The sequence below is a fragment of the Lissotriton vulgaris genome, chromosome 11 (assembly GCF_964263255.1).
Source record: "Lissotriton vulgaris chromosome 11, aLisVul1.2, whole genome shotgun sequence".
Classification (NCBI taxonomy): domain Eukaryota; kingdom Metazoa; phylum Chordata; class Amphibia; order Caudata; family Salamandridae; genus Lissotriton; species Lissotriton vulgaris.
In genome coordinates, this window is record NC_141699.1 from 28,410,608 (window position 1) to 28,426,190 (window position 15,583).

A 15,583-nucleotide genomic window follows, 5' to 3' on the forward strand; every position below is an offset into this window, starting at 1 on the left:
AGGGCAAAGCAATGCTTACATTCCTTTGGTTTGTGATGAGGGTGTAGAACAGTAGCCTCTGAAAATAGCTTTGGTATCCAACAAGACTTACAAAGGTCTAAACAGTTGTTTTTTGGACCTCACCCTGGCATTGTGCTCAGTGAGGGAAAAACAGGCGGTACTTCAAACTGGTCTGAAGATTCAAAGTTCGACACGTTCTCCGAGAGAAAGGTCAAACGTTGATGTAATCACTGCGATCGGATGGTGGCGCTGCAGGGGAAGATTGGTTCAAGGGTTGATCTATGGTTGGCTGAGTTTTGGTTATTTTCAAACAATGTGAATTGGTTTTAAATGCAAACATGAAAAGGACAACCCTAAGCGTGCTGGGGGGTGGGGGTTATGTGTGCTATGGCATACGTAAATCAGGGACGAGCAAGGACACAGAGAAAAGTGGTATGGGGAAAGTCAGGGATGCATCAGTAATGTCGAAAGTATGAATATATAAATACCTAAAACTTAAACCGAAATCGACGTGGAAAAATAAACAGTAGGAGGTCAATAAGAATTCATTGCAACGCAACAGGAAGAAGACAGTTAAGAGGAAAGAGAGGGCTGAGAAGCTTTCCTAGACAAAAGCAAGGTCCATGAAAAAGCTCATCTAAAAGAAAAGAATTGCACAAATGACTTTTGTAAAGATTGGGTTTCAGAAAAGATTCAGGTCAAATATGATTTGTAAATTAATGAAATACACAGGAAAGTTTAAAAAGAAAAATTATAACATTTCGTTTCAGTGAAAGAAGCAGATTAGGTGAAAACTCGATCATGAAAATTACTTACATTTTAAAATTGTATTTCTTTTAATGGAGGGAAAAAAGCTAATGGGTTGCAAGAGGTCACTGAACCATAGGAGATACAGTTTTACAATGAGATCATTTGATATTTTTGTCTGGTTTTAATGTAAACTATAAGACCGAGCAGTTGACAAACACAAATCAATGGAAGAACTACATAGTAGGAACTTTTATAAGCAATCAAAGAAAAACTAAAACAATAAGAATTTACTTTTACAAACCTGTGATTTGGAATACTTATTGGGTCATTTGCATTGTAGTAATTACGTCCAATTTGTTGCAAATTCATTATCTTCAAAATTCTAAATTAAAAAACAAATGGCATGAGATTTTCAAACATTCCACATGAAATACAAAGGTGAAACATAAAACATTTGGCTAAGCAAACAAATTACTCTACAGCCTACAACTCTGTCGAGAGTTACTCAGACAGTACATAGGACAGTAATATTTACAGATGCCACTTTCCTCTTTATATGTCTGATCTGTTATCCAAGAACACCTTTGGTTGAACAGTATACGCGAACACAGATTGCAGCACAATTCACTGAACTTAAAACAAAATCAATGCATTAGTTGTTGCACTGGTATCTTTTAATACCTTTGTCCCTTCTGCCATACATGTGGCTCAACGAAAGTTTTAATATCTAAACATGAAGCATTCACGGATTCCAGTACCATACACACAAACACATATCCGGTACATCCTGGTAGATCTACTCTTTCAAGTTGTGGTTCCATCCTGGAACTCCTTGGGGAAGTACATGAATGGATTCATTAAAAATATAGTCCTGACACTCGAATCCTACATTTAAGACAGAAAGTACATGATGAAGTTGAGAGAAGTCCACCACTTCAACCCGACAAAATTAACTGTTGGTCGCTCTAGACATCTCTCTTCACACCAATATCCCGAAACAAGAGCATACGAATTATTGCAAATGTGCTTAAACGCCCAGATCACACAATGTCCCCACTACATCCATAATGGAGTTACAGATCATTGCACTCACCATTTACTTTAAATTTGACAACTCCTATTATCAACAACGTGGGGAGACTTCCTAAACATTTATATAGACACGTTCCAACATAAAAATCTACTGACTGACCATAACCCAGATCTTCCCTCTATCATATGTTGAAAAAGGCTTTTTGACAATATTTTTGTCATCTGGAAAGAGTGGTCTCAGGCACTCAAGAAATTTGTGTAATACCTCAACTAGACACAGCGACACATTAACTCCATGGCTGCTATGGCTTTTCCCCTCCAGTGCGGATTATTTACGAACCCCATTGTTCATGACGAGCTGAGCTCGTCATGAGTGTACGAGAGGTGTACATCATGACGAGCTGAGCTCGTCATGAGCATGGAAGGAGTTAAGCTCATTTGCCAATTGGATAAAACCAGTATCCACTTTTTGGAATTCCAAATATCAGATGAGCACAGGCTAACCACATCTCTATAGAAAACCCACAGATCCGAAAACCCTCCTTGCCTACTCCAGCCACCATCCCAGCACCGTCAGAGATGGCCCACCATATGGTCAATCACTTAGAGTGCACCATAACTGTACACACAAAAGACTATTTCAGGTAGGCATACTGAGCGACAGGTTGACCTAGAGAGAAAACTCACACGGAGAATTGTCAAGACCGCCCTTAAAAGAGCCTGGTGTTGCCACAGGACGTACTTCCATCCCCCACATAGAAAAAAGATGTGATAACTGTACAGGTGGGGAAACAAAGGGAGGTCGCTGTACTGTTCCTATGAGAAGTGTGGGAAGTGTTTAGCTGGCATGACCACAGATGTTATAGTAACATCCTGGGGCATCCATTTTGTTGGATGTAATGGCCTCACACACCCCGAAGGATGTCATGCTTCATCATCGGCGGTTGCTCCTCGTCGGGGAGGCGGTGCAATCCCCGACGGGCTCACCTCAAAGAGGGGCTCTTTGGCGGAGATCTTTTTCCAACTGCCTTATGGTGAGGTGGGGGTGTGTGGGCCGGGCTAGGTGTGGTGGTGTGTGGGGTATTAAAATGTAGCAAGGGGTACCGGAATTCAATTTATTCTGGGGGTCCCCTGGCTGCAATTAAAAAGTGGGGTTTAGCTCACTAGGTGTCAGCAGGTTAGGTCGGGTGACCCTAGATGAGGCTAAAGGTGATGTTGGTCGACATGTTTCACGCTGTGGGTCTAGTCACCCGCGATTCATCAGGACCTTAATAATGTGCAGGGGCAAACATGCTAGTGTCATGTGTGTCTTTTGTTACCTCTGTGGGTACTCCTATGCCTAAGGGTTGAGGACTACATGCCACATGAGGGGTCGGCGGGACTAGACAGCAGGGAAGAGCCCAAGGTTTATGCTCTATTCTCCTGTGTCCGCGCAGATCGACCTACCCTTCTCCGCCGAGCTCGAGTAGATCTACTCGAGCTCGGCGGAGAAGGGTAGGTCGATCTGCGCGGATGCGTGGCATGTAGTCCTCAACCCTTAGGCATAGGAGTACATTATTAAGGTCCTGATGAATCGCGGGTGACTAGACCCACAGCGTGAAACATGTCGACCAACATCACCTTTAGCCTCATCTAGGGTCACCCGACCTAACCTGCTGACACCTAGTGAGCTAAACCCCACTTTTTAATTGCAGCCAGGGGACCCCCAGAATAAATTGAATTCCGGTACCCCTTGCTACATTTTAATACCCCACACACCACCACACCTAGCCCGGCCCACACACCCCCACCTCACCATAAGGCAGTTGGAAAAAGATCTCCGCCAAAGAGCCCCTCTTTGAGGTGAGCCCGTCGGGGATTGCACCGCCTCCCCGACGAGGAGCAACCGCCGATGATGAAGCATGACATCCTTCGGGGTGTGTGAGGCCATTACATCCAACAAAATGGATGCCCCAGGATGTTACTATAACATCTGTGGTCATGCCAGCTAAACACTTCCCACACTTCTCATAGGAACAGTACAGCGACCTCCCTTTGTTTCCCTAGTGCAAGACACGGACACAAGCTGCAACTGGACCTTCCACCCACCTGGGTGGTAAACCGTGTCCGTTGATCCATTGATCACCTACTCTAAACTCCCTCCTTTTGATACATAACTGTACAGGTGTCACCAACTTCTCACCCCAATCCAACAAAACAGCATGCATTAAACACTGGCCTATCCTCCAGAGGATTTACACCACCCTGGACACCCCTATGTTTTCGTTCACCCAGGGCAGCACTATTAAGGATCACCTAGTACACTCAGCTGGACCCTCTATAGCTATTTCACCCACTATAGACAATGCATCTTAATTAAGGGACACTACAAATGCACAGTCTGCAAATACATCACAAGTACAAAAAAAGAGTCTGTGCAGGGTTATCAATCTAGCAAAGATTTGTTTTAATTGCAACTCTGCCAATGTTACTGATTGCATATGGTGTACCTGCAGAACGATATACATCGGAAAAACCACCCAAACAAATCAAGCTCTGTATTGGACAACACTGCAGCAGGATATGGTGCGGTATTACCACAGCACCATTGATCTGTCACTACATGGCACAGCAACACACAGCGATGACGTTAATTGGCAGGTGCTGAAAATTGATTCTTTACAAACTGTAGTGCTAATGGATGAGTGCATGTAACTCCACCAAAGAAGAACTGAACTCAATGGAAAAGTGCAGGAAGTTTGTATCACGCAATCATAAGAATCGCCCTTTTCTTTAAGACTTGTGCATTCTAGGACCTCTACTGACCTCCATTGACTCTTGGTCTAACCCAGATCCCCTGCTGATTTGCAGGTGGTTATTCATTCGTTTCTCTCCCTTACTCAATCTCCATCGATGGAAATTGCTGTTTTCCCTCTGTTATTCCTAGTGCTATGCCTGATTATGTACGATATTTCTGTGATATTTGTGCTTTCTATGTCTCTCAGTACTACTTTAATGTTTGCTAGCTCCATCACCCCTGGCGTGAACTACGTTCACTATTTTCATTTTAGGGCCCACGCCCACCACTGCCTCACTCAAGGACTAGAACATACTTTGTATCAGCATTGCACTGCGTACATTTTCATTTCAGCCACGTCTGCCTCACTAGAGGACGTTACTTCAGCCTAGTTTTAGCCTCAGGTACAACCTATCAATTGCATACAATCTTGGTGCTCTTATGTCATGCATAGTCCGGTGACGGGAGGAAGAACCCCCGCTCCCACGTCGGCTGCTATAGAGTACAGTAAAACTAGCAATATAAAATTCAGACAAGATCTAAAAAAAATTATCCTTTGCTCAACCGCTGGTAGCAGGCAACCTTACCTTAAGGAACAGGAGTGTTAAGCATTTAAAAATGAATTCATTGAATAAGACCAATAATAAAAATTCATTATTAATTTATGGATATAGGAAATATTTTTATCTGTAAAATGACTACTAAACGGGTGCATGGCCTGGACAGCCATCATGGAAGAAGCAGCCTAACGAAGTTCCGGCCGCCCATGCCCATTGTACACTACAATCCTACAAATGTCCTCTCCCCAGCTGTCCACACATTGTGCCAACAGCCGGAGTGAAGCAGTGCTTCCGATATAGGAGCAACAGCAAGCTAAAGGACACGTGTCCATGATCGACGCAGCCCAGGACCTGGGATGACACATGGGGAAGTCACCCCCAGCCGTGGGCGCAGGGCAGGCCCCTGGGGAAGACAGGGCTACTCTGCGGACTTAAGCGTCTGCAGGCCCGCGGGCTTCGCGGGTGCTTTGTGCAGTGGAGCTCAGGCAGCCAGGGGCGTGCTGCGGCGCCCGGTGGGACCTTCCTAGCCTCTATGGAGAGGACTTGACAGTCGAGCTGCGATTGATTCACTTGGGGAGGCCCCAGTGTTGATCGGCAATGGCGCCCGAGTGCATGGAGTGGACCAGGTTTAGACTATTTAAAGATTTGTTGTACCTCGGTACTCCAATGCTTGTTATCATAGAAGCATGTGCTTCTAAGAGAGTTTATTCCGTGTCCTGACCCGTTTAAAGAGTCATGACTGCCAGTTGCTCATGTGGACAATACCAATATCTATAAGAAGAGAACATCAAAAAGGAGTAGTTTGTCCTGTAACTCCAGTTCTGTAGTAGGGGTATCTCTGTTATATTCATAATCTAGTGAATAGTCCCGCCCATGTGCGTGGACCCCGGAGCAATCAAAACTAATCTCTTAGGTCAAAAAATGCAGACCTGCACAGACACTTAAGAGAGAATTTAAAGACAGATAATGCAGCCTATATCCACAGGCTACACTGTCCAGTACTTCAACTAGAAATTCCACCAAAAACCCACTAACAGCACAGACTGTCCAGTGCTCTCCAAAGAGAAAACCCTTCCCCTACCAGCAAAAGCCCTCTGGAATGATAAAGAAAGTAGTGGACAGACAAGCCCCATAGGCTGCCATTATGTGGCTCAGAACAGGATACTGTGCCTTTAAGAGAACCTTCTAGAACTCACAGTATCCCAGAATGCACAGCAGGACCCTTTTACTTGCAGTTCTTTTAGATGGCTTAACACGCCAGAACTGTAGCATTCCTTACATGAATATCTTTCACCACCGGGGAGGAGGGCGGAAGCTTATGACTATAACAGAGATACCCCTACTACAGAAGGAATATGCTACTTCCCAGTATGCATCTGTTCTTGGCATGTAGGGCTGCTGACATTCATATCTGTGCATAGATCGCCGCCTAGTGTTTAGTCCGGATGATTGCACATTGTTGTCCTGGAAGAGTCTTCGAGGTATCACGAGATAGGTGGCTCCTCCCCCGGACTACAGTGCGCATGGGCATCCTCTCCATCCTCAGATTGTTTTTCGCCATTGTGGCAGGGATGGAGTATGATACAGGGGATGGAGTATGATACAGTAAGAGATGTCCATGCTATAGAATAATTCTGAGTGCTACAGCTGCGACAGGCACCGGGGAGGAGGGAGGGCGATATGAATGTCAGCAGCCATACATGCCAAGAACAGATGCATACTGGTAAGTAGCATATTCCGTTCGAGGCATGTGGGCTGCTGAATTCATATCTGTGCATAGAATGTATAGCAGTGTCCCCCTTAGCGGTGGTTGCCCGTGCCAGCTGCAGCAGCCTGAAAAAGAGTTCAGAGTACAGCCGGTCCTACAGCTGCTTGCTGTTTGGAGTGTACATCTACGCAGTAGTGTAGGAAGGTGGATACCTGACTATGGTTGCCCCCAACTTTTTGCCTGGTGTTTTGCTGGTTTTCAGACTTAGTTGACCTGGGACCCTGCTATTCAGGACCCCAGACCTACTGCTCTCTCTGTAAAATGGATTCCATGTACCTTAGGTGCATTTACCAATTGGTACTGGGCCACCTTATCAGACCCTGTAACTCAGGGCATAGGTGTACCCAGGGCCTACCAGGGGCTGCAGCATGTATTATGCCACCCCTGGCTGGCCATCTAAATCTGACACAACTGGCTGCACGACAGCTGGGGCAAGGTGGTGTAATCACCCTTTGCTTTAGATATAGTATCCCTATATCTAACCCTAAAATGGACACATAGATTCCTATCAGTCACTCCTATGGCAGGCCTTAACAATCCTGAAGGCAGAGTGCTTGGAATCCTGTGAGATGGTGCTGTGGCATGAGCTAAGCCCGTTTGCAGCTTGCGGAACCAAGTCCTAATAGCTGTTCCATGATAACGCGTACCATATACTCTTAAGTGCATTATAATCCTCGCGGTTATATGCCAACTCTGGTATCGCTTTATCAAAACATGTCGAGTAAGGGTCATACGAATTTGAATACTAACCCCTCGCCAATTCTGGCGACGGGGTTAGCATTCCACCCTTCTAGAGGGACACAACATGTATGTAACTGTGAACCCCGGTTAAAGTTAACTCAAGCCTCAGCATCACAAAATGGATGCTGTCACCACAGACACAAGTCTGACCTCCTGCTGCTGGGAGTCCTTCCAGCGAGGGAGGCTTGGACAAAGGGTTTCCTGTCAGGGGCGGTGCTAGCACCATCCCAGACAGGGTTTTGTGTATCCTGGGTAGGCAGGGCTTTAGAGGAAGGTGAATGCAAGTGGCACCCCGGTGCTCACTATGCATCTGCCGGCTAGAACCAGTTCCAGGGGCACACCAGCCCCTGAGCTGGGGAAAGTCCGGCATGGGAGAGGGGTGTAACCACCCCCCTTCCTGGTCCCACCCATGGGCAGGACCTAGTCGCGTGCCAGCCCCTTTTCCTAGTATAAAGATAGGAGCGGGCCCCCTTCCAAATTAGATCATCTTTGAATCCTGAAACTACTTTCTACGAAAGGAACTCTCGACTTCTTCTCAAGATTTCTCCCTTGTGACTAAGGAGTAGTCACCCAGCATCCGCAGGCACCATCCAAGCATCGCGGTCTGCTGTAAGTCTCTCCTCCGGATCAAGACTGTCCAGCTCAACGAGAACCGGCTTCCCTGGCACCTCTGACCTCTACCCACATCGTCAGCTCAGCTGAGACCGTGGGTGCGACGAGACCTCGAGGGACCGGCCATCTTCAGGACTGCACGACGCTTGCCCAGCACGACCGCTGAGGGATCCTCGAGTGGGTGCTTTGGGGTCCGAGAAGCCCCAGCCTTGAGCAGCTCCAGCACCGAAGTTCAGCCCTCCAGCATCCACCAGATCTGCGTGGGGCCCTTCTTTGCTGCTCACCGCGTTGTCTGGCTACTAGCCCGCTGGCTTGTGGCCTTCTAGACGACGAACGACATCAACACTGCTGATCTGGTTGCTCCAGACTGGCCCTTGCTCCCCTCTAAAAGAAGAGCACCCCGGACTCTCCTGGTCCACTCCAGATGCCATTTTGAGTCCACCGCGTGGGCTTGCATTTGCCAAGACTTGTTGCCCCAATCCTTGGTCCAGCGACGTTGTTAGCAGATACCATCGTGAGACAGTTCGCACCTCCATCCTGGTCGCCGACAACGCCTCCTGGTCCGTGAGACTGCAGAGCCCAGCGTCGCCCACTCACCTGGTCGAGGTGACTCCATCCGGTGCCATCCTGGTGCCCATCTAATCACTGGCTAGCGATTCAGAACTTGGTCCCCTTTGCTTACAGGTGTCTTCCATCTTCGATCCAGGCTTGGATCCATCCGAACCTCTTCACTGGTCGCCTGCCAGCAACTTCTTTCAGGCTCCATAGACTGCAACGAGGATTCCCGACGTCTTTCCAGACCTATGCAGCCGCAGCCCCATGGCTAGGTAACTTCGGCATTTCGGTGCCCCAGCATAGCCTCACTATCCAAGGGTCAAGATCCTTTTTCGTTTTCAGCCTAACTAGTCGAATTCGTCCGATAACACTAACTTTGTAATTCCTAGCAACCAAAGACTTTGTTCCGCATCCCGCGTGAGAGTGCACACTCTGCACCCGATCTCCCTAGGCCTCCTGCTAGTAATCTGAAGGTTCAGTAGTACAGTCCTAGCGATCCCAAAGCCTATTAGAGTAGTACTTACCTGCTAGTAATTTCGCATTCCACTTTTAGAGTATATGGTTTTTCGTGCCCCTCGGGCATTTGTGTAAATTGTGCAACTTTGCGTATTTACTTAAGAGCTTTGTATTGTGCTTAGCACCCTGTCCTCATAAAGAGTCCAGGGTTGTTGTGTTCTAAATAAACATACTTATTTTCATAACAACTTGTGTGGTGTCCTTTCACTTGGTGTTCAAGGGGTATATGTGATGGTAGAACAGCTGGCTTAACACACCCTCTAGAGTTTAGCCTAAAGACTGCTCTTGTCCATGCTACTAGGATAGCTGGTCTTCGGTTGACTTACAACCACTCATCAATAAAGGTTGTTTGGACTGATACAAAGTGCTCACTAGAATAGTGAACATTATATATCAGGCCAACTTCTCACAAGTAGTGTTTGGTAAATGTATATGTATGGTAGTCCATGTGGCTGCTCTACATAGGTCTTCTAGAGGAATGTTTCCCAGGAAAGCCATGGATGCCCCTAACTTGCGTGTGGAATGTGCTCTTGGGGGAACGGTTAATGTGAGTTTAGCTTTCCGATAACAAATTTGTATGCACTTAACAATCCATCTGGCTATACCGGATGTTGAGATGGGGTTGCCTTTGTGCTGTGGTGAAAAGGCAACAAACAGTTGCTTAGTTTTCCTGAAAGGTTTTGTTCTGTCTATATAGTACAGGAGAGCTCTTAACATCCAGGGTATGTAGAGCTCTTTCTGCCACTGAATCTGGATTTGGCAAGAACACTGGCAGTTCGATAGTCTGATGTGAAACTGGGATACCACCTTTGGCATAAAGTTAGGGTTTGTATGTAGCACTACCCTATTTGCATGAATTTGTATGAATGGCTCCTGAATAGTTAGGGCTTGTAGCTCACTAACTCTCCTAAGTGATGTAATAGCCACTAAGAAAGCCACTTTCCACGTTAGGAATTGAATCTCACACCAGTGTAGCGGTTCAAAAGGTGGTCCCATCAGTCTGGCTAGAACCACGTTGAAGTTCAAGACAGGTGAAGGTGGGTGTCTTGGAGGAATACCTCATGAGTCGCTCCATAAAATATTTAATAGCAGGTACTCTGAAGAGTGAAAGGTGTTGACTGTTCTGAAGATAAGCTGCCACTGCAGCTAAATGTATACGTATGGAACTGTAGGCTAGATTGCATCTATGTAAATGTAACATGATGTTTTGAGTAGATGCATCTAGCGGATTTACGTCATTATTGGTCCTATAGATGACAAACCGTTTCCACTTCGCCGCATAGCATGCTCTGGTTGTAGGTCTTCTTGCCTCTTTGATAATATTCATACAGTCAGGAGACAAGTTTAGGTAACCAAACTGACTTCAGGAGCCAGATCGCAAGCTTCAACTGTTGAGGATCTGGGTGCTGAATGTCTCCATGGCTCTGCGTTAAAAGACTGGGTGTTAATTGCAGCCTTTGATGAGGCACCACGGAAAGTTCTAGGAACGTGGTGTACCATGGTTGCCTCGCCCACGTTGGAGCAACTAGGATGAGTGTCATGGAATGTTGTCGCAGTTTGCGTGCTACTAGTGGTATGAGCGGGGCTGGGGGAAAAGCGTACGCAAACCTGCCTGACCTGTTCATCCATATCGCATTGCCCTGAGACTGCATATGTGGAAACCTGGCGGCGAAGCTTTGGCATTTTGCGTTTTCCCTTGTGACAAACAGGTCTATCTCTGGGTGATCCCACTGCCGGAAGTACGATTGTAGCACTGAGGGATGCATCTCCCACTCGTGCATCTGGTGGCTGTGTCTGCTGAGCAGATCCGCCATCTGGTTGTCCCTGCCTGGGAGGTGTTCCGCCATGAGGAATATGTTCCTCTGAATGGCCCACTTCCACATGCTTTGCGCTAGATGTGACAACTGTGGAGAGTGTGTCCCTCCCTGCTTCTGTATGTAGTACATGGCAGTCATGTTGTCCGTCCGGATCAACACAACTTTGTTGCACAAATGTACCTTGAATGCCTTCATTGCCATGAAGATTGCCATCAGTTCCAACAGGTTGATGTGCATCTTTTGCTGTGTCGTCCATAGTCCCTGTACTGTGTAATGGAGGACATGTGCTCCCCAGCCCAGAAGAGATGAGTCTGTCGTCAGCACTATTTGTGGTACAGGCTCTTGGGACCGTTGTCCCCTGCAAAGGTTTTGTGGGTTCCACCAATGCAGAGAGTTGTATGCGCGACCGGTCACCAACACTAGGTCTTTTAATTGTCCTTGAGCCTGGTTCCACTGCCGTGCTAAGCACTCCTGAAGCAGACGCATGTGTAGTCTCACGTGAGGGACTATGAAGATGCAGGAGGCCATCATGCCTATCAACTGCATAAATACCCGTGCTGGGAGCGAGTGTTGGGGTCTGAATTTCTGAATCAGTAATTGAATACTGTTGATTCTTGCAGAGTTTGGCTGTGCCTTTGCTACCAAAGTGTCTATCGTAGCTCCTAGGTACTGTTGTACGTGAGCGGGTTGGAGGTGGGACTTTGCGTAATTTAGTGAGAATCCGAGGCTGTGCAGGAGGTGAATAGTGCGAGACATGTGGCTGGCACATTGCTGGACTGACTTGCATTGGATGAGCCAGTCGTCCAGATAGGGGTGGACATAGTTTCTCCTCAGGTGCGCCGCTACCGTCGCTAGGCACTTGGTAAACACCCTGGGGGCTGTTGTCACCCCGAAAGGTAGTACCTTGAACTGGTTGTGCTGATTTTGTATGGTAAACCTGAGACACTTCCTGTGTGCAGGATGTATTGGTATGTGGAAGTATGCTTCTTTTAGGTCTAGTGTTACGAGGAAGTCTCCTTGAGTGAGCAATGGCAGAACCTGTTGAAAAGTGAGCATGTGAAAATGTTCTGATAAGACATATTGATTTAGGGGCCTCAGATCCAGTATTGGCATGAGAGACCCGTCCTTTTTGGGTATTAAGAAGTACAGCGAGTATACCCCTGTACCCTGCTCCTGTATGGGGACGAGTTCTATGGCCCTTTTTTGCAGCATGCTGATAACTTCTTGCTGCAATAAGTCTATGTGCTCTGCAGACATAGGACGGTGTCTTGGGGGTATTTTGGGTGGAGTGGAAGTTAGCTCTAGACAATAGCCGTACTGAATAAGTTGTCTCACCCACCTGTCTGTGGTAATGCTCTCCGGCAGGAACTGTTGTAATCGCCCCCGACCGGTGTTACATGGTCCGGGGGCAGCGACAAGGCGTCACTGTTTAGTATTGGCGGAGGATCTGGTGTTATTCCCTCGTCCTCTGCCTTTGCTGCTGTTGCCACGGTATCCACCTCTATTGTTCTTATTATAGGTGTAGGAAGGTGGATATCTGACTATGGTTACCCCCAACTTTTTGCCTGGTGTTTTGCTGGTTTTTCGACTTAGTTGACCTGGGACCCTGCTATTCAGGGCCCCAGGCCTACTGCTCTCTCTGTAAAATGGATTCCATGTACTCTAGGTACATATCTAATTGGATACTGAGTCACCTTATCAGCCCCTGTACAGTGTACCTTCGGTACCCAGGGCATAGGTGCACCCAGGGCCTTCCAGGGGCTGCAGCATGTATTATGCCACCCCTGGCTGGCCATCCAAATCTGACACAACTGGCTGCACGACAGCTGGGGCAAGGTGGTGTAATCACCCTTTGCTTTAGATATAGTATTCCTATATCTAACCCTAAAATGGACACATGTATTCCTATCAGTCACTCCTATGGCAGGCCTTAACAATCCTGAAGGCAGAGTGCTTTGAATTATGTGAGATGGTGCTCTGGCATGAGCTGAGCCCGTTTGCAGCTTGCGGAACCAAGTCCTAATAGCTGTTCCATGATAACGCATACCATATACTCTTAAGTGCCTTATAATCCTCGCGGTTATTTGCCAACTTTGGTATCGCTTTATCAAAACATGTCCAGTAAGGTGTCATACGAATTGGAATACTAACCCCTCGCCAATTCTGGCGACGGGGTTAGCATTCCACCCTTCTAGAGGGGCACGACATGTATGTAACTGTGAACCCCGGTTAAAGCTAACTCGAGCCTCAGCATCACAAAACGGATGCTGCCACCACAGACACGAGTCTGACCTCCTGCTGCTGGGAGTCCTTCCAGCGAGGAGAGCTTGGACAAAGGGTTTCCTGTCAGGGGCGGTGCTAGCACCATCCCAGACAGGGTTTTGTGTATCCCAGGTAGGCAGGGCTGAGAGGAAGGTGACTGCAAGTGGCACCCCGGTGCTCACTGTGCATATGCCGGCTTAAACCAGTTCCAGGGGCACACCAGCCCCTGAGCTGGGGAAAGTCCGGACAAGGGAGAGGGGTGTAACCACCCCCCCTCCTGGTCCCACCCATGGGCAGGACCTAGTCGCGTGCCAGCCCTTTTTTTTTTTTTTTTTTTAGAATAAAGGTAGGAGCAGGCCCCCTTCCCAAATGAGATAATTCTGAATCTTGAACTACTTTCCACGAAAGGAACTCTTGACTTTTTCTGAAGACTCTCCCTTGTGGCTAAGGAGTAGCCACCCTGCACCCGCAGGCACCATCTAAGCATCGCAGTTTGCTCTAAGTCCATCCTCCGGATCAAGACTGCCCAGCTCGACGAGACCCGGATTCCCTGGCATCTCTGACCTCTACCTGTATCATCAGCCCAGCTGAGATTTGTGGGTGTGACGAGACCTGAGGGACCGGCCATCTTCAAAACTGCACGATGCTTAACCAGCACGACCGCCGAGGGATCCTGGAGTGAGTGCACTGGGGTTTGAGAAGCCGTAACCCTGAGCAGCTCCAGCACCGAAGTTCAGCACCAAGCATCCACCAGATCTGCGTGGGGCCCTTCTGCTCTTTGCTGCTTACCGCAGTGTCTGGTCACTTGCCTGCTGGCTAGTGGCCCTCCTGACTACGTACCACGACGATTTCACCGCTGGTCTGGTTGCTCCAGACTGGCCCTTGCTCCCTTTCAAAAGAGGAGCACCCCGGACCCTCCTGGTCCACTCCAGACGCCATCTTGACTCCACCGCGTGGGCTTGCCTTTGCCAAGGCTTGTTGCTCCAATCCTGGTTCCAGCATCGCCGACAGCAGACACCTTTGTGGGACAGCTCGCACCTCCAGCCTGGTCGCCGACAACGCCTCCTGGTCCGAGGGACAGCAGAGTCCGGCGTCGCCCACTCACCTGGTCGAGGTGACTTCATCCTGTGCCATCCTGGTGCCCACGCAATCACTGGCTAGTGATTAAGAACTGAGTCCCCTCTGCTTTCAGGTCATCTTCATCACCGATCCAGGCTTGGATCACACTGAACATCTTCACTGGTCGCCTGCCAGCAACAACTTCTTTCAGGCTCCATGGACTACAACGAGGATTCCAGACGTCTTTTGAACCCTATGCAGCCGCAGCCCCTGGGCTAGGTAACCTGAGCATTTCGGTGCTCCAACGTAGGTTCACTATCTAAGTGTCCAGATCCTTTTTCGTTTTTAGTCTACCTAGTCGGATTCGTCCGGAAACAGTGACTTTACAAATACTAGCCTCCAGAGACTTTGTCCCGCATCCCGCGTGAGAGTGCACACTCTGCACCCGATCTCCCTAGGCCTCCTGCTCCTAACCTTAGGGTTCAGTAGTGTAGTCCTAGCGATCCTGAAGCCTCTGGATCTTGTTACTTACCTGCTAGTATTTCGCATTCCACTTTTAGTGTATATGGTTTTTCGTGCCCCTCGGGCATTTGTGTAAATATTGCAAAGTATTTTCTTAAGAGTTTTGTATTGTGCTTAGCTCCCTGACTCAAAGAGTTCAGGGTAGACTTATAAATAAATATTCTTTATTTTTCATAACAACTTGTGTGGTGTCCTTTCACTTGGTGTTCAAGGGGTATATGTGAAACTGGAGCAAATTCACCATTGACCAGATCTCCACATCGCTTCTTCAAAACCCCCCTGCCTATTCGTCGAACCCTAACCAAGCAGCCATCAACCTCACACAATGGCTAACCCACAGCCCTGACAACCTAGCACCCTTGAAAAAACATCAACTCAAGCTAAGCAGCAAAAATGCCCCCTGGTTCAACGATGACCTTAAGAAATCCAAGAAACTCTGCCGTTCCCTTGAGAAAGCCTGGAAAAAAGACCCAAACACTAGCACCAGAGACGCCTTCAAAAACGCCACCTGTAAACACCACCAACTGATCCGATCAGCCAAGAAATCCGCATTCAAAGACCGACTAGACAACGCCCACAACAGCAAGGAACTATTCAACATCGTCAAAGAGTT

General features: G+C 47.8%; 1 protein-coding gene across 1 annotated transcript in view; it reads right to left on the bottom strand.

The window, feature by feature from the left end:
* Positions 1-15,583, bottom strand: part of PIWIL1 (piwi like RNA-mediated gene silencing 1) — a 1,696,151-nt gene that overhangs the window by 1,187,523 nt on the left and 493,045 nt on the right. The window contains exon 7 of the mRNA XM_086942674.1: positions 1,052-1,132. Within this exon, the coding sequence (XP_086798800.1) occupies positions 1,052-1,132 (81 nt within the window). The remainder of the gene's footprint in view (positions 1-1,051; positions 1,133-15,583) is intronic.